Source organism: Watersipora subatra, chromosome 11 (assembly GCF_963576615.1).
Source record: "Watersipora subatra chromosome 11, tzWatSuba1.1, whole genome shotgun sequence".
Classification (NCBI taxonomy): domain Eukaryota; kingdom Metazoa; phylum Bryozoa; class Gymnolaemata; order Cheilostomatida; family Watersiporidae; genus Watersipora; species Watersipora subatra.
Window position 1 is genome coordinate 13649455 of NC_088718.1, and position 19810 is coordinate 13669264.

The following is a 19810-nucleotide window of genomic DNA, read 5'->3' on the forward strand; positions in this document are numbered from 1 at the left end:
TGAAAAGTCAGTGTTAACAAAGTCATGTAACTGTTAACAAAGAAATGTCGATGTTAACAGGAATATGTCGATGTTAACAGGAATATGTCGATGTTAACAGAGACAAGCTGTTGCAAACAAAGAATTGTCAATATTAACAAAGAAATTTCGATGCTAACAAAGAAGTTATCACCAGAGAGAAACCAGGGTTAACTGGTTTCTAGCGGAGAGGAAATACTGTAACTTCTTTTAATGCCAACAAATGATAGATTCAGTGGCGGACAGACAAGCTTTATGATACGCCCCGCAGAAAAAGTGCAGAAACCAACAAGCAATTAAACTTTATGCATAAATCAGAATAATTAGTGGTAAGTTTGTAATGTAATAGCACACCGCAAAATTAGAGAAAAACACATCATTTTATTTAATCTTATTCATAAGCTATAAAAGCTGTGGCAAAAATGAGAAACAAATGCAAACAAGTAAAATCAATATGGAAAAGTATCATTCATGGAGGGAAACAAAGGTCAGGACCTGTGACTAGTTTAATGAAGGGTTTAATTTGGTTTCGTTTCTTGTTTTGGAGATAGAATGTTTTTGTACAGCTAAAAAGTAGATTGCTGAAACAGCGGACGCGGACGATAGCAAAATGGGCTGTTTGTATTTCTGAGAGTATAAAGAGCTATGACTCATCGTGTCTGAACTAACATACCCGTTCGGGTCAGTAACCCGGTAATATAAGCATTTTTTATCGACTGCAAGCGCTGACTTTTGCAACCGTTTCGCAAAAGTCAGCGTTTGCAGTCGATCAAAATAAACTTGGTTAACAAAGACGTTTGCAAAAGTCAACTTTTGCAAACTTCTTATGTGATCTCATATGTGCTGACAAACTTGCAGCCATTTGTAACCTTTCGACTCATGACAGAGGCTACTCTGGAACCCGAGACGATACTTTGTAAACGATAACCCATTTCCAAATTCATCGTAGAGGAACCCCACCGGTCCTTTGCTGTTAGTCAATACGTTTACAAACATGATGATTTGTGAGCGGTGTAGCTGTGTCGTGAGTTGTGTAGTTGTGTTGTGAGCCGTGTAGCTGTGTTGTGAGTTGTGTAGCTGTGTCGTGAGTTGTTTAGTTGTGTTGTGAGTCATGTAGCTGTGTCGTGAGTTGTGTAGTTGTGTTGTGTAGCTGTGTCGTGAGTTGTGTAGTTGTGTCGTGAGTTGTGTAGTTGTGTTGTGTAGCTGTGTCGTGAGTTGTGTAGTTGTGTTGTGAGCCGTGTAGCAGTGCCGTGAGTCATGTAGCTGTGTCGTAAGTTGTGTAGTTGTGTCGTGAGTCATGTAGCTGTGTCGTGAGTTGTCTAGTTGTGTTGTGAGCCATGTAGCTGTGTCGTGAGTTGTGTAGCTGGAGTTGTGTAGTTGCCATATCTATATGTCTGTGCTACTAGTTACTAGTTTCACGAGTTACGGTTGGAAGTTCATAAAAACTGGCAATATCTACCTGCATTGTCTAATGTCTTGCGACGGCGGCGCTATTAACTACATCTTGTACCGTGCTAGAATAGAGTTCTAGCTCTCTTCTAGCAAAGCAATTCGAAATAACCAACTCTCAAAACTAGAATCAGTAACAATGTTTATTCTAAGGCTTCACAACAAAATGTCAACATATCATATCCATCTTTGACGTATTTGGAGTAATCCTATCTTTATATAAACAACATCAAATTGCAATCTTACAACTATGGAACAAGATTATTTTCTCATTCAACTTTAGGCCAGAATTACAAAACTCCAACTAGGTGAGAACAAAACATATTTGCGGCTTGCAATTGTGAAAAGTAGTTAAGCTATTTATGTGTTTATATCTACTCATTTTGCCACACAGGTACAATATTATACTATACATCAAATTATATAATATTACAATATTATATCACAATGGGATGTACATAGCGATGTGACATGTCAGCATCTCCTTTGTGATTTTTATATAAAGCGGTGATTTTCATTCATATTGTCACAAGTTTAATACGTACAAAAGATTACGCAGTCAAGGTCGTTTGAACTGCTCTGTTTGTAATTTCAACATTAAAAACTTTTCTCCATGCTAGCAAAGACCTTCCAGCGCATTCACCTCCAACATGTTAAGGATTTAGTTTTTAACAAAAAGTAATGTCTTACCTTTGGCTGTAAGTTCTTCGACATTAACTCCGATCTGCCTGAGAAATTCAATGGAGCTCGTGATGTTGTTTAGCTGTAAGTAAAATACAAATAAAAGTAATAGTATAATAATAACAAATAAGAGTATCAACTGATTTTATATCAGATATCTATGCGGATGTAGACATCTCTATCTAACAAGTTTTTCAGAAGTACAGCTGCCTTCGTAGATGATTAACTCTGCCAATGTTACGTTGTAAACAGTATTCGCATACCAAAAGAGTTAAGGCAGATAAAGACGCATTTACATGAGGACGATTTTGCGGAGTTGTGTTTTCCCTGAAAGAGTTGAAGTTGGAAAGGCTTCTAGTTTATGATTTGAAATGCGTTTCTGCAAAGACTACACCGACTCAAACTTTGACGATATAAAATGAGTCACCTTTTAACCAATGAAATACAACATCGATATCCATTCCATTTGCTTGTATTTTAGGCGCTATTAACATTGTGAGATACGATTGGTCAATTCAATGTTGTACTACGCCAATCACAGCCATCAAAATAGATGAACGCTGTATGCAGCATTTAATCAATTAGGTATCAGCGACTAGCACCGAGCCACTTCAAGTTTTCAGTTTTACATTAAACAGACTTTGTCGGTGTGGAAGCAACTCCAATAAATTGTCCTGGTGTAAATGCACCTTGGGGTATGCCTTGTGATGCAGAGTCAAGGTGCCACTCAGATATTGTCTAGCTAATCTACACGAGATGTTTAATATTGTCTCCTTGATTATTTATCATAAAAAGTGGTTTAATGCAAAAACTGGCTTATGCATTTACAAGCATTCTTCACTGTCATATTCTACATCAGATGTCTATTGTGGTCTGTGTGGCAAGTGGTGAAAAGTAGGACACAACACATATTTATTCAAAATAGATTCCTATTGTCACCTATTATTCACACCCAGTCAGTATTCCTGTTATTGCCAGATATTGAGCTAGAGGGAATTTACTGGTAGTGGATCAAAGATTGGACTTACCCAAAGTTTTCGTAGATTTTACCAGAAAGTATGGATATTTTTCTATTACTTGCGATTCTTTTTGATGTTTGAGGTAGTCTGACTGCCAGGATATTTTAAGATTAAAATATAAAAAACTTGATAACGGTTAAAATGCTCAGATCAAGCGAAAGTGTGATTATGACGTCCGTTGTTTATTTATAGTTGCGAAGATACCGACGGAATAGAGACTCATAACACTGCAACTTGAATACAATAGCCAATATCAACTATAGCAACTAGTGACATCATTTTGAACATATTTTTCTTGTGAGCGTTTTAACCACGATCAAATTTTGTCGATTTTAATCTGGAAACATCCTGGCAGTCAGATAAGCTCAAACATCAAATACAATCGCAAATGACATAAAAACACCTTCTGACAAAATCCACGAAAAGTTGTGTAAGTTCATCTTTAACAGGGCTGTTTTCTGGCAGCTCTGTGTCAATAAATCAATCAATATTTAAAAATTTTCATCAGTAGCATTCAAAATTTAGACCTGAAAAGTTCTCAATAGAGTAGAATGACTCCAAATTAAAGAAAACAGTATTTTGCTCAAAGGAAAATACCTGCACGAAATAGCAAAAATGTATATAAATATATTTTGATATATGTATATCTGTATAAAACCTATAAATGTGTATATACATTTATAAGTTTTTCAACGTGTTATTATGAATAACTTTTACCACTTTCATCTAAGAATAAGCACTTTTGTCTAAGAATAAGCATATGTATATATAAAAAACTTCACTCCAGTACTTTTCATTAAAATATCTTTGTTCAAACCTTTTCAATTCAAAAGGTTTCCACTTTTCTGACAAAAAGTTTGCTCTGTTTTTGAGTTGAAACGATCTAGTTCACGCATTGAATGAACTGTTTATATCTCAGCAATAAAACTGAGAGAATCTCAACAATGAAACCCAGCAAACAAAGGATACAACCAAATGATACCAGCTTGAATACGCAATTAGTAAAAATCACTTATGGTGCATCGTGTTTATGACAGGCAGAACAATGGATCACGATGCTTGGAAGAGAATAGAACAGGGTTTAAATGAAAGATCAAAGAGAGAAGAGATGTATATCGACGCTTGTGAATGTAGAAGGACTACAATAAAGAGTGCAGAGCTGCTAGTGTTTCTATTACGTGCGAATATTTTATGGTGGATGTAACTGCACTATCAGTCATATCACACATCCTCTGCGCCGTTAACAAACGCTAAGCTTCTGTGATATCCGTAGAGATAGTGTTCGCTAACACTTAATTTTCACAGCAAACTACAGCATCATCTAGCGTCACTAAACAAAGCACTTGTGAAGCACTGCCAGTTCATTTTATTTTATTGTGACCTGATTATCAAATTATATATACTATTTTAATTTTATTATATTAAACTATATATTTTTTTTAAATAGCTGCTCAGTGAATGGCTTGTCAACATGTTATGAATTCTTGCGCTTTGCCAGTTATGAATCATTACTAGTTGTCTTCTCATTCATACGAATCACAACTAGCAAAGAGCAGACAAATCATCTCATATTTTAATGTGGTTTGCCAAATTCACACGAAAACTCGCCTGAACCAATATTCTAATGAGCGTTTGGTTTGGACATTCAGCATTGAGGTCATGGAGGTCATGGCTGTTCTTATTATTTATACTATTTCTATTTATCTAGGCCAGTCAAGAGTAGAGTTATTCAAAGAGCCCCTACTTCAAGTCAAGGGTAGAGGAAGTCAAAGAGCACCTTCATTTTAGGATCAAGGGTAGAGCTAGTCAAGAGAATTCTCTTGATAAGCTGGAAATTAGGAATTGATCATCTCTTGAGCAAAGAAAACATTTCTATAAACCTTTAATTGTTGCTACGGTATTTCCCTAGTAACCTCTGAACAGAAGTCTAGCCGGCTTTATGATTTCACAAACTGCTTAAATGGGGCATTTAATCAAAAAATTTGCCGCGCTTAACAGATAGCCACATCTTGTGAACGCGAGTGATGTTCTGCGTGAGTTCAGAAAGCTCCACCTACTTAGAATAGTATAGCAATAAAACTGTCAAGTTTACGGATTGATAGTGTGTTGACATGTCCATCATTTGTATAACTTATTTGCAAAAGTGATTTAGCACTTCTAAAAGGAAATGAGCCTATAGAAAGGACTTGCATGCATTCTTGTGCAACCGATAGTGAAACTAAAACACGGTACCTAGTCCCTAGCTATAAAAGGCATTAAATTCAGCTGAAAGAGCCTACTTTCTATGAAATTTTATGCCGCTTGTGCTCCTACAGAGCATAGTAGTGATAGGAATTACTTCTATGATACATATTGTCAGAAACGCCTTCTGGTGCTTGGCACTCAAGTTCTACATTTTTGCAAGCGACATGACCATGATGGTAGAAGATTCCTAGGCTTCGAAATTCGAACACCACAAAATAGCATAGACAGCATGCCCTTTCTAATAAATATATTCTACATGTCATCGTTTTTCTCATTCATGTCAGTGATAGATTGTCATTTATTTAACTTGCTTCTGCTAGCTATGAGACAGTCAAGTTATTTGATATTGCGTTAACATATGAAAATCGCTTATCTATCATTGTTATCAATAGACAACTGTATATCCAGTTGGGAGTCTGATGTCTATTTTCCGCTTAGGTTTACAGTACAGAGGAAAATAAATACAGACAAACAAAAATCCTTTGCAGAAAGCCACTGTGTTATCACCTGATTACGCGAGTCGCATGTATGTTTTGTTTGAAAAAGCGCACAGTCATACATCAACACGCGAGAAAATTGAAATACAAGCGGAACTTCGAGCAAGTTTCTTTCTTGAGATGAGTACTCTTTGAAATACGAGCAAACGACCTGGTTCTCAATGACCACTATATGGCCAAGTATACGAAACGCTGTTTGAGAACAGCATCACTTGGTCTTTTTTCTTGAATCAATTCGGGAAAAAAATTTTAAAACGTTGGCTAAAAGTTAGAGCGAACGTGAGGTAAAAAGTGCAAAACCGGAAACAAATAATAAACAATTAAGACGACAAAATTAGAGTAAGTTTAGTAAAAGATTAAAACTTAGCTTTATGTGTCTGTTTAGTAAACTAAATTCATTCAAGTTAAAGTTTCTGTTACTCAGCTTCAAAATAGAGAAAATTTCTACCCGTTACTCCTATTACTTACATTATAACTGTTAGCAGGCTCATCAATGGTACTGTGCTGCAGCCTGATGTTTGGAGTTGTGCTACCACAATGTTAGCTTTTGATGATTCATGGATTTCGTCTCAGCGCCGCATAGATGATAGTATAGTAATCAATTTGCAACATAGAAAACTTTAAAAATAACTTATATGGTTTCTAATAAGAGCTTTCAACTATTTTCATTCAAACAATAAAACAGTAACAATCCTCGAATGTTCTTAACTAGCTGAGATGTTTGTTAATTTTGTGTAACCAATATATAGTTGTAAGCTTTATAGTGAGCAAAATTTGATTGACAGAAGTTACTGTTTAGTATACTTTTACAAGGTTGAAAGATTTCCTGCAAATGTTAAACTATGATGCAATACAACAGTTACAATCTATGTATCTTTAAGAAGCACAAAAACAAAGAATATCAATAACCATTTCTCATTTAATTCCAAACAGATTTTGTCAGCGAGGAAGCAACTCCGACAAGTCATCCTGGTGAAAATGCACTTTTCAACTCTAAATTCAGAGTTAATTTTATTTTCATTCCCTATATCATAAAACCTATCGGCCTATATGCAAAGTCTTCTGATTACTATGGTAGCGCTCTGAGCAAGCGATACGCCAAACAGGAAATAGCCTTTTAAATTTATCTCACGTGTACAGCGTCAAGATATAGATAATATCCTTCATTCTAGAGAGAGCTGATAAGCATTTTTGTACACAATGAACAATTGACCAGCGTATAATCCCGCGTGTTAAGATTGTAGACTTTGTGTACACGTTGCGTAAGAGAAAGTGTAAAATCTCGAAAGGTTAAATAAGGAGATTGAAGAGAGAAAGGAAAGCATAATATGTCACTGACTTGTGGAACTAACAGAGATCATCAGACCTCTTTGTATCAGTGAAACACCCATTGAGATGTCTATGCTAGCATCCCATCGATTAATATATGATTTCTCTTCATGTTTTAAATTAGTAAGACAACCAACGTAGATGCCTATGGCTATAATCTATTGATCAGTGCGTTATATTTGTAGAGCTACTGCGATGCTCTGTTGAGCTATTGATCAAACTTATAACTGATTTCTACAGATATCTGTTTGGTTACACTATTGTACGAGTCTGGTAGATTGTAATCCATTGTTTTTGCAGGTAACCGAAATAGGTGACCCGGTGACCCCTGAGAAAAGTGAAAATCTACCAAATAGAAACCAATAAACTAGTATCTATACACTTAATAAAACCTAAAAAGAAACAGTAAACCGTCACTACTGCTATCACCATGATGCCACTCATCCTCACTTATCCTAACCATGACCCCGAGATACAGATAGATGACGAACAAGTCAACACCACTCTTTTAATAGTAACAAAATATTCTTGTTTTGCTTTATTGTATACATATAAATATTTGTTATTAGTTTTAATTTGCAGAATAGACTTTGCTGTTGATAAAAGATAAACAAATCGTTGTAGAGAGACGTCGAATATGTGCGCTCCCCATCAACTTTTAACTACTGTGGAATTACTGCAATCATAGTCTATAAAACCAGTGAAATGCATCAGTAAAAGGAGAGAAGTTGTCGATGCAAATTACTAATTAAAAACAAATTAAAAAGTTAGGTCTAGTTTGTCCTTTTTGTTTGACCCAAGGGGTGAGTTTGGAAAGATCTTGGAACGGATTAGGCAATTTGCATGTATATAACCGTTTGCATAACATGAAACACCTGTAGCGCAAAGGTAGAACGAATTATGTATTTTGTACAAGCGTCTACTGTACTTGCAAGTAATCTCCTATACCCAGTTCATCGAGATGATTGGCCACCAAAATGTACACAAATCTTAGCATAAAATATATTTAATTATATAATATATATATTATATATTAGATGTGGCAAAGCCGATTACTAAAAGTGAACTTCCATCAAGCTCTAGTAGATTTTATCAGAAAGTATTGGTATTTTTCTAAATTTGCTATTATTTTTGATGTTTGAAGTGATCTGACAACCAGGATGTTTCAAGATTAAAATCGACAAAACTTGATCACGGTTAAAACACTGAGAAGAAACATATGCGCGATTATGACATCACTAGTCGCTATGATTGCTATAGTTGGCATCAGTTATTGTGTTCAAGTTGCAGCATACCGAGTCTCTATTCGGTTGGTCTCTTTGCAATTATAGACATAATAATTGCACTTTCCCTTGAATCTGAGAATTTTAATCTGTGATCCAGTTTTGCCAATTTGTTCTTGAAACATCCAGGCAGTCAGATCACCTCAAACATCATAAACAATCACAAATAATAGTAAAATACGGATACTTTCTGATAAAATCTACAAAAACTTTGGGAAAGTTAATCTTTAAACTGTAATGAGGGGCGGAAATTTGTATATCAAAGTTCTCTTATGTATGTTGCTGGTTTACGCCTCAGCTCTCTCTATTTTCAGGTATACAGGTACTATTCACCAATGTCTTAGGCTACCTCGCACAGACCAGTTACGAAATCACTTAAAAAGATGCTCTTCCAACTGACCAGAAAAATTCCAGCGTTGTAGCTGAAGGCATTGTCCAATCAGAAGACACAAAATGGGCTAATTAAGAGAGATTGGTAGAAATGCTGATTCCTAAGACTAGGTTCACATTGGACACCTTGTAACTCCGTCAACACACCATCACGTTCCCATTGGTTGAGCCGGACACAAATTGTTAATCATGTAACATGTATTTTTGCATTATGCATCCCTTAAGCTAATGTTCACTTACATCATCTGTCGGTTTCGCATATTGTTTGCGAATGACAATCCATCAAACTAGCCACCAAGATTAAACTAAAATGTAAAAAAAATTTCTAGCACCCAACATTTAATCACTATCTAGAATTTTATTTTGTTACTGCCTTCTGGACAGTCGATAGTTAATAGTCGATAGTAACAGATTACTAGCGACTAACGACAAAATGAACTTATGTACTTTTGCTTGACTCAGTTTCATTTTGGATGGGAGGAGAGGATGTGGAGAATTCAACCACAACCCGGATTAAGAGGATATATTCTCATTGTCTACAGATTGTCAATGCAAGGATGGTTTAGACGTTAAATAATAAAAATGACCTACATTATCTAGAAAGGGTAAAAATAGGTGCCTGGCAAACACCTGCTAAGCACATTTATCTAGCAAAATGTCTCTGTGGAAGTTATATCCAGCTCAATAAACGGTAAGATTGAGATGGCAGCTGATTGGCTGCACAAGCGATATAGATACTCCAAGATGTCAGTATTAGGTTTATGGCAATTCCTGATCATGTAATCTAACTTTTAGCATTCCATTATTTATGCTAGCCACTTGGACTGTGAGAGACCATCATGTGTAATAACTATGGGCACAATCATTCTTATATATGGAAGGGGGGTAGAGTAGCACAGTCGGTAGTGTGCCTGACTGCTAACAGGAATATCAGAGTTTGATTCCTGTGCGGGGCAGTCTTTTTTCAAACGACTTTGGACAGAAGAACAAACGGACACAGCTATTATTATAGTAAAGATTAGAAGATCATTCTAGCGCTTAAAAAGTGACTTTTCCGTCACAAACTACTAATAGTCAAGATAGTGTCAACACAAATTCAAACTACTCGTTGTCAAATCAATCATCAATACTTGTGATCCTAAAAATATATTAGAGCCCCAGCAGTGCTTCTAAATTTAACTTTACTGAAATACGCCAAAGTTTAAATGTCTTCCTGTAGCCTTTTAGTACAGCAACCTTTTGTTCCCTCGATTACTAAAAGATGCTATCGCGTTGAGGTTAGCGAGGCTCAGACTGTTTCTGCGTCTCACAACACTAATCTCTTTCAAAATAAAACATTCACACTTTACTTATGACCACTAATGACCTTGCAAACAGTAAAACCAGGCACACGTCTGTCCAAGGGGCCAAGTTAGGTTGGTGACAATTTACACAACAAACGGGAACACAAGCAGTCAACAACTCCTAATGACCGTCTATTTGCATAAATCAAAGATATTTGACGAACGAAAATGAACGTGATGAGGTTGACGAACGAAAATGAACGTGATGAGGAATAGCTAGGCGTAATTTCTTTTATAATACAAAGCACCTGAGGTCACGCAGATTTAGCTTGTGATCATAGACATAGTGAATGTTTAGAACAATGCAAACTAGCTTAAAGTATCAATTCAGTTAAAGAAAGTCTATAGATATCCTCAATAACAAATTCCCAATTCCCAGAATGCCAATGGAAATGAAATTGATTTTATCTGTCAATAGCAACTGCAGTACAACGCTTTTAAGTTTTCAACAGCGACTTAAAATGAATCTGGGAAAATAACTTGAAATCATGTGTTAATGTCAGCGATTGTAAGTAATAAACAAACACAAAACTGGGTGATTGGAAAGGAAGTATTAATGATTTGTTTCTATTCAAATATGGGCAATGGAGTGAACCACAGTCTACAAAAACATAGAGCCAAATAAAGTAGTAAATGAAATCTTTGAGCCAGAGCAAGTTGACACACTCCGACACCGCTCATTTGTCTACCCTAGGACACTTATATTTCGTTGACTGTATTATTGACTGTATTTAGTTTCGTGAGTAGCATACAGAGTAAAATTTCGATGCAACTCAATTTCGCAGCTCTGATGACTGCAAAAATATAGTGATGTGAAAATAAATGCAGTGGAACAAACATAATTAGATTCCTCAAGTTCAGTTCACCGATAGGAAAAAAATTTCAATTTGGGACTAGTTTGTAATTGTGAACCGCAGATAGAATGGTGTGGGTGAGGTCGATAATGCACTTTGATCGCTTGCTGCCATTTGTTTCTTGGACTATCAATGAACAAAGCTATTTAATTTCGCGTTTTCACTCGTTCGTTATGATAGTTTAGTTTCGCACATGAAATTTTTGTGAGAGGATGGCTCCGCGAAAACGCGAAAGTTAGATGAGGCGAATACATAAGTGGCCTAGGGTACATTCAATTTGTCAACTTCAGGCTGAAGATGTTCGAAAACCAATTGCCTACAGTTTGTCATAAAATAGAGCAAAGTCCAGCAGCCGGATATAAACACCATCATTGGATGTCATTACGCGTGTTTACATCCAGTTTATGTGATTCACTAGAAAATGACGGAAGGTGATCAAAATAGCTGTGGGCAACCTACGGCAGGCCAGGAATGATTAAAAAAATCAACAACTCCATGGCTGAGCAAGCTGAGAGTTTGCATCACAGAAGTTCAATAGGCTCCAACCAAGCTAATGATTGTCCTTTCTGTGTTTCCTAATCTATAAAAGCAACTTCAAGCATCGATGTATCACTACAATTCCACTGTGCGGATGATTTGGAGTTGTGCGCACACTGAGTTGCCACATGATTAAGTGTTTCAACGGACATTCGCATTTTGCGGATTAATGTCGACGCTTTATTAAAAAAATAAGGAGTCCTACGCTAGAGGTCATAGTGGTGCATTCGATATGGTGCATTCGGAATGGCTTGAATCGAAATGAGAACGGCTGTTACAGCGACGTCACAACGGTGCATTCAGAACTGCTGAAATCAGAATAAGAAAAATTGAAGGGTGGAAAATGTTTAAAATGGAATAACTTGCGCAACAATATCTTGCGCATCATTCGCAAAAGCCGCTTCCATTTTTCGCAAGCATGAGTTACTCCGTAAAAATCAATGAGTTGCTTGACGTGCGGATTTTTGCCGTTTCTATCTTGTGGATGATGCCAACTTGCGGATTAACCTTGACATAGACACATTCAGTATGTTCAGTCTTGTCTGGAGTACAATATGCTCAGAAGACTTGAAGCCTGCTGCCTCTGTTTAGGGACTACAGGCAACAGTCTGTCTTTAATACCTGTTTAGAACGTTATCATAAAATCACATGTTAGTATGTTGGAGCTATTTGTTTTAAATCCTAAATTTGGATTTGTCTCCTTGAATTAATGAATATCTTGCGAGAGTAAACATTGAATATCTATTAAATAAGATTCTGATAGTGAACCAAATAATACATAAATAATAATACATAAATAATAATAGTACATAAATAATAATACAATCAAAAATAATATAACATAAATAATAATATATGAATAATAATAATAACACATAAATTCCTTGAAAAGGTTACTTCCCTGGTTACTTTATGATTCAGCAATCGCAGCTTCAGTATTTCCCGAAGTAAAAATGCTCATTAAATTTTTAACATTTGAAAATAAATAAAAAAGACTAAAATGCATAAATCTATCTCATACTCTGGCTCAGTGGGATAGATCTATCCGCAAGCGTTTTTGCGTTAGCATTTGCTGCAGTTCGCTGTTTTACTTGTTACGCTGTGTAGAAGTACAAAGTGCGTGTAACACCCTTCATCAAGCCGCTTAACTGCCCTTGACCCTCAAAATTGTCGAATGAACTTATGAAAAAAAGGAAAATGCTTACAATCAATGAAAAAGTGACTTTGTTAGTTATGAGTTTAGTAGTTTTTATTTCACAGATATTTACTTATCACGGTGGGGGGGTGCCGGTCCCGACCAACCGTAAAAAGTGAGGAAGTAATGTATTATTAGAGTGAGTTCAACTGACATGCTCCAATACGAAAACAATAAAGAATTGTGTTTTTGAACAAAAATCTCAAGTGCAGAAATGGTTGATATTTGCGTCTGAAAAGCAAGTTAGTTTCAGCTGCTCCAGCAACATCTGGTGAGGCGTGAAGCCGATAACAAGCTGAGAATTTCAAAAGAGTTAAGAATGCTGATTTCTGATTAGGTCTGGTGCAAAATACTTAGCCAAGCATGATGGTATCTAGCATATCGTCACGCCTACACTGTATAACTAATCGCTCGAATAAAGCATTTAGAATGATGAAAAATGTAAGATACTCTAATCAATGAACTAAAACTTATTGTTTGCATTGAGATGTCAGATGGCAGCAATTATGGCATTTGAAAGACTTCTTCCAGTTGTACAGTTGTATGATGATGTATACAGAGTGTTTATACTGATGATGCAATCTTGTTTCATATGTGTTTAAGAATATCCACATTTCGAGGGGTGTTTAGAATCAGTTGCCATTTGGTTCTTAGAAAACCTGTAGAATCATACAATCGATTATGTATTACTAAAATAGAGGGTGTCCACTACTAGACTAAACTAGTAGCAAAGGAACTTCTATAAATAGATTTTATCAGTTACAAATGCGTTTGACAGTCATGCAATGTGGCACTTTATTATAATCTTAAGGTTATAAATTTTCAACAGCAAAAAAGGTATTTTTACCAGATTCCGCTGAAACGCATGTATGCATGTTTTGTGTAAAAGGGCGTATATAGATGCCATCAGTGCCAAAACTGTTACCAATGTAATAGAAAGTTTGAAAACTCCTACTTAATCATAAATGATAGAAATCTAGATATACAAACCGTCCAACCCAACCATGTACTATGTATGTAAAAGTAAGTATACAGGCTTTCCTGCTCACGTAGAAGCTCGTTGCTACGCTGTCATTTTATCTTGACGTCATTTTATCGTTGTCCGCCATCTTTATAGACAACTTTTATTGTTAAAACACGAAGCTTTTGCAATGAATTTTTGAAAACAATGCTTTTGTTTGCAATTTTTTTATTATAGTATCAAAACAACACCAAAAAATAATATTAAATAAAAGAATAACAATCGTTTTCTACAAATATGGTGGCTTTTTCGTGAACGAGCGCATGCGCAAACGGCTTGATGACGTAAAAAAACCGATGGATTGATAGCATCGATCATTTGGCCATAAACCAAAATTCAGAAATACAGATAGCGTGTTAGGAAAGTTCCTTCCTCAATCACTGTGTTCCCATGACACATTTAATTCACATACTCCGCAAGGTGGAAACTGTAAAAACCTGCAAGTCAAGGGAGTTTTACTCGCAAATTTTTATCGAATGTTTCATGTTTGCGAAAAATGGAAACAGCTCTTGCAAATGATACGCAAGCTATTCTGTTTTAAACATTTTTACACTTCAGCTTTTTCATTTCGATTTGAGCAGTTCCGAATGTCCGATTATGACATCTGGTAAAAAAAATTGTCTTTTTCAACAAAGCACCCATATTAATCTGCCTCATGCCAATGTCCAATGGAACACTCATGGCACGGTAACTCAAGTTCCTTCCTCCATGATAGTGTACAATTATAGTGAGTCCAATATATTTATAGATAATTTAGGGTATCATTCTTTGATCTCAAATAAATTCACATCTGTTAGCTATACGATAGTTATGTGTAGACAGTCGCATAAGAAATACTTTTGATACTCAGACGATTATGGAGCCAATCCCTAACATCACCGGCTCAACACCTCTCTTTTGTATTTGCCTGAGCTTGTATGCAAACAGAATACATTCTTGCAAACAGCCTGTTACATAGCAAACAAAAGGTACACGTTAGGTACTCCAATTACAATCGAAGCACAAACAATGCTTATCTCAAATGTAATTCATTTTATTATTTCAATCTCTTTTTAAAGTTAATTGCGGATTTTGTATGACAATTAAGTGTGGTTATACAATACCAGAGTGATGTTTGAACAACGCTAGCGATATTGTCTCTGACAGGCAAGTGCATTGCAAGTGATCAGCTGCCAGAATTAATTTTCAGAATACCGTCTGTCGCGACGAAAAAGTAATGACTAAGTAATGCAACTAGTTCGCTGTAAAAATCTTTAGTCAAAGAGATCAGTGAAATTTACATATATAACATTGTTCTTTCATGATTGTATAAGATATCGAAATCAAATAGATCCTACAAATTTATTGGTTAATCCACGGAGAAGGGGATCGTGTACAGGCAAACAAAACTACAAAAAATTCAGGCAGTTCAGAGATAATTATTCAACTATTCATGGAAACATTGTAGTTTAATGCAGATGAATCTTTTTGTTTCTCATTAGCAAATAAATGGCTTCCACGTTACAAGCCTAGTCACAGTGATTAGGTTAGTTTCAAACAGTAAGTGATTAGATGATTTACGATGTTGATATTAAATGATAAACACGATATAATTTTATCGGTAAGCGTATTGCTTTTTGTGACAATATATCGGCAGCAGAAGTCAGCTAACCATGCATCATAAATAAAGAATCGTTTATTGACTGGCTAAACTACACAGTGACTGATACCTCCTAGCATTAAGTCCACCTGCTGCCGCTGTCTCTCATTCAATCACTCTAAAGGTCAGCAAGCCCAGACTGATCAACTGGCGGAAGGAATCTAAGCACCTCTGTTTCAGATAAAATTTGGCCAAGAAAGGCAGAAGAAAGGCAGCTGGAGGTAAATTGTTAGAGAACCTCAAGTAAGGCAAGACTTGATAGAATGGCAAGAATCTTAGTCACCGAAGACGCGCCAACCTATGACGCTGACAGGTTAGATAAAAAAGTTTTTTTTAGTTCTAACTATTAAAAACAAGATTAATATAATACAAAAGCAAAAAATTTTGGTAAGTTCTGCAGCCAGGAGGATCGCAATGAAATCCATGATACAACCCTTTCTTAACTGAAAGGTTTTAGTTGTCACCTTCTTTTATTTAGCAATGTAGCATTTGATATTAGAACATAGCGGAAGATTTTAGTAACCCGATACTAGTAGAAGATCATCAATGGATTTATAAAATGGTGGATCATAGAGCTCTGCTCGCAATCTGCTATTAGAAATCAAATTGTCCACTCTAGACAAACTAGCAAGGGCAAAACTTGCAGCTAATAAAAAATGAAACTCACCAGACATGTTTACATAATCCTCTAACGTAAAGGCATGAAAGTATATCTCCGGCAGATACAAGAGTACAAAGTGAGTCCTACTCTACTATTTCGTGCAGCTGTGGTGCTGTCTGTCCCTATCAATCACAGACAACTGCTCCCACAGATTCTTTGCTAGTAGGCTAGTCAGCCTGAATCACAGTCGATTCACTCCGTGTCATCTCTCATATAACGCGAATCTTCCCTTCCCTTATTGCTTGTTGTTATAATAAACAAATTAATGAGTAGGAGGCGTGGCCTATTATAAATCGATAGGATTCAAGACCTCCGGGTACTGAAAGAGTTTTTAGTAGGCTATTAGCGCTAGTTCAATTGCGGTAGCCTTATTTCTAAAAATAAAAAATATTTTCACTGACATGATACTGATTAGTGAAAAGTTCTTAAAGGAAGCAATGGTTAGACCACAATACTTTGTGATTATGCTGTCCTTGGCCTATGAGCAAGTAAGTTAGTACTATTAGCTGCAAGAATACTACTGTAGTCATCAATTCCACAGCTTTTTCAGGAACATAGTCTTATTTGTAATTCATATAATCATGAAATTATAATTTGAAGTACAGCAATGCGTCATCAGATTTTCTGAACAAGTTCCAAGGTTGTATGTAAAGATTAAATAAAATAATAAAACAAGTAGGAACAACTTAAATAAATTTTAAAAAGTTGAACACTTATAAATTTTATTACAAGAACGGTCAAGCATTAAAATAACTCTTTGAAGCTTGTAGAGTTGCCTTATTTAAACATTAATTAATTCTAGCGGTGTTCCAATTTATTAAACTACAGGTTATCATCAGCTAACAACCTTGCGACTGGTGTCTTGACCAACTTTCAACCTTTGTTGATTTTGTTCCTTCAAAGTGAACTTTTTCTATTTATGTATTTGCTGAGATATTTTCAGTCACAAATCAATTACAGTACGTATATCTACAATTATTTTATGCAGCTTGAATCGACAGTACGATAACAGTAAACTTTTCTAGTAGTCTATTGTCGATAAGTCGACAAGAATGTTCGCTGCAGTAAACATAAAGAAGACCGAAAATAAAATTTGTAAGATTTTATATTTTATATTAAAAGGTAATACGAATAATATAGTATTTAATAGTTTAACTTGCGTCCAGACTGGCTTATGACCTGTTGGTCAGAACATTACGCAGTCATAAGTCGATGACAACCTGTACAGCTAATTTTAATTAAAAATTTTCCTTTTTAGTGATGCATTGTATTTCTACAGCTCAGAATAACAACTTTATCTGTAAGATTTAAAATTTTTAACTATTTGAAAAGCGTTGAACTCACTGATTACATGGCAATCATCAGATCATTCTGCTAAGTTAACCAGTGATCTTGAGTCAATATTGTTAGAGGTTTATTTATTTCAACTGATTGGATATATGCCAGCGAATTATTTCACTATTACCGTGAAAAGTGTCACAGTGTTTGCTGAGCAAACAGAGATCTAATGCTTGACGAATCAATTTGACATTGAGCCGAGTGTTCCTAAACGCATTCATAGTGACATGAACAGTTTGAGAAAAATGATGACATTGATTCCAAAAGGAGTCTACTGGTTTTGACCTCAATTGAGAGAAGATTAGACTCTTTGCCAAGTCTGTTAACCTAGTACTACGGAGTGGCAGCCAGTCGAATGCCGGATATAGTGGGGCATGAATGAAACTTTCCTACTGGCTGCACCGCGCAATGTGCAATGTTGTGGTGTGAGAACCAGAATTGTGGCTTGCCTTTTTTATGAAAAATTCTGTTTTTATGGGGATTCTATGCTTAATGGTAATGCTTATGGTTTCAGAAAGCCTTAATTAAAGGCCTGCAGCAAATTATAAAAACTGCAATGGGAACAGTCTCATCTTCTAACTCCTTTAAGGTTTGTTAATTTTTTTGAAGTTTCATATTTAAACCAAGAGAGGTTATAAAGTTACTCAAGTGTCAGCAATCCCTTGAAGATGGAGTATGTTTGCCTAGCCAATTGCAAGCAGATGCTGTGTGTCTTTCTAACAGCATTGTGGCACAAACTACAATATAGCTCAATGACTGGACACTGAAATCCGTAGCAGGAGAACCTCAATGACTGGAGACATGCCCAGTTGCAGAGAGTAATTTAAGGTTGGATGTCATCCTTGTCACCAGCAGTGGCCTCTCTGGGAATTAAACTCCAACCTGTTGTTAGTAGGTCAGGAGTTCTAGACTACTAAACCACGGCCGATGTCTAATGTCATACTGTTTTATACCTCAATCAATCACACTCTTGAAAATTCCAAGTTTTTTGTTGCCATCGGCTTGTTTTGAAGAAAATATGGAAATGTATGTCTGTTTGGTTCATAATTTCACTTATTCTTGTTTCATATGTATTTAAGAATATCCACCTTTCAAATAGTGTTTTAACTAAGAATAACTAGTGAAATAACTAAGAATATTGATGTGCAGACAACTCTCATTTGTTTGGACTAATACAGATTGGCCACATCCGGACATTGAAAAAGTCAGACATTGAAAATTGAATACTGTACAGTATTCAATTTATACTGTATACTCATGCATATACAATATAAAATAAAATATAATTATACCTAAAATAGGGTATAATACAAATCAATAAAAATAATAATAATAACAAACATAGTGGAAACTGGGTCATGTCCGGACATTAAAAATCGAGCACAGTACTGTATAGCACATTAAACTGCCTATATTGTCTCTACACATACTCCTAGACTACAATATGGGACAATATACATATACAGTATACATGAGAGTAAAATATGGTTATACCTGCAATAGGGTGCAATATAATATTATTAGCAGTACGCAGTACGCAGTACGCAGTACGCAGTACGCAGTACGCAGCACTGCATCATCCGTGCCATGGAAACATAGTGGAGAGGGTAAAAAGTGGTTACTAGAATTCCTAAATATTCTGGAACATTTGCATGACTTTTCTACTATTGTTACAAAGTTCCTGTATGAACCTGATGGCTATAAAAGCAGTATAATTTAATGAACACCTGTTTAACTCAGCGCTAACCGCCATTCTTATGATTTGCATTTTTTAAAGAATTCGAGTTTTAAGCTTAAAACAGTTTATGGAAGATTTAAGACTTTACAACCCGAAAATGTATAAAATAAGCAAATGAATGCAAAATAATTCTTCCCTACTGCCAAGTCATAGCCCAAGTCAAGGAACGAAACACACTTTGATGTCTCCTAAAGTGAGCTGATTGAATAAATTAACATTTGCGCGAGCAATCAACTCCCTTGAAGAACGACTATGATATCTGCCTAGCTTACTGCAAGCAGTTGTTACAAGCATTGTTGCACAAAAAAGGCCCTGTGAATTTGACTGGACATGTCAGAGTCTAGTGGCGAGGGAACCTAGATGACTGGAGACGTTATTAGTCGTAGTTTAGAGTTGAATGTCATCCCTGTCACCATCAGTAGCTTTATTAGGAACTGAACCCCACTTTGTCATTTGAGAGTCAGGTATTCTAGACTTCTAAACTAAGCCAACTGGTCACTGGCCACTGAAAGGCTTTTAATCACAATTGGCACTGTTACAGTTTTATCAATGAAGAGCTTGCCAAAGCTACCCT

General features: G+C 35.9%; 1 protein-coding gene across 6 annotated transcripts in view; it reads right to left on the minus strand.

Annotated features, from left to right (window-relative positions):
• LOC137408250 (neuron navigator 3-like) overlaps positions 1-19810 on the minus strand; it is a 146983-nt gene that overhangs the window by 67927 nt on the left and 59246 nt on the right. For 5 of the 6 annotated variants that reach the window (XM_068094688.1, XM_068094685.1, XM_068094687.1 and 2 more), the window contains one exon: positions 2158-2230. In XM_068094688.1, coding sequence (XP_067950789.1) covers positions 2158-2230 — 73 coding nt within the window. Of the gene's footprint in view, positions 1-2157; positions 2231-16166; positions 16218-19810 lie in introns of those variants that run through there. The other variant, XM_068094689.1, reaches the window with a different exon arrangement.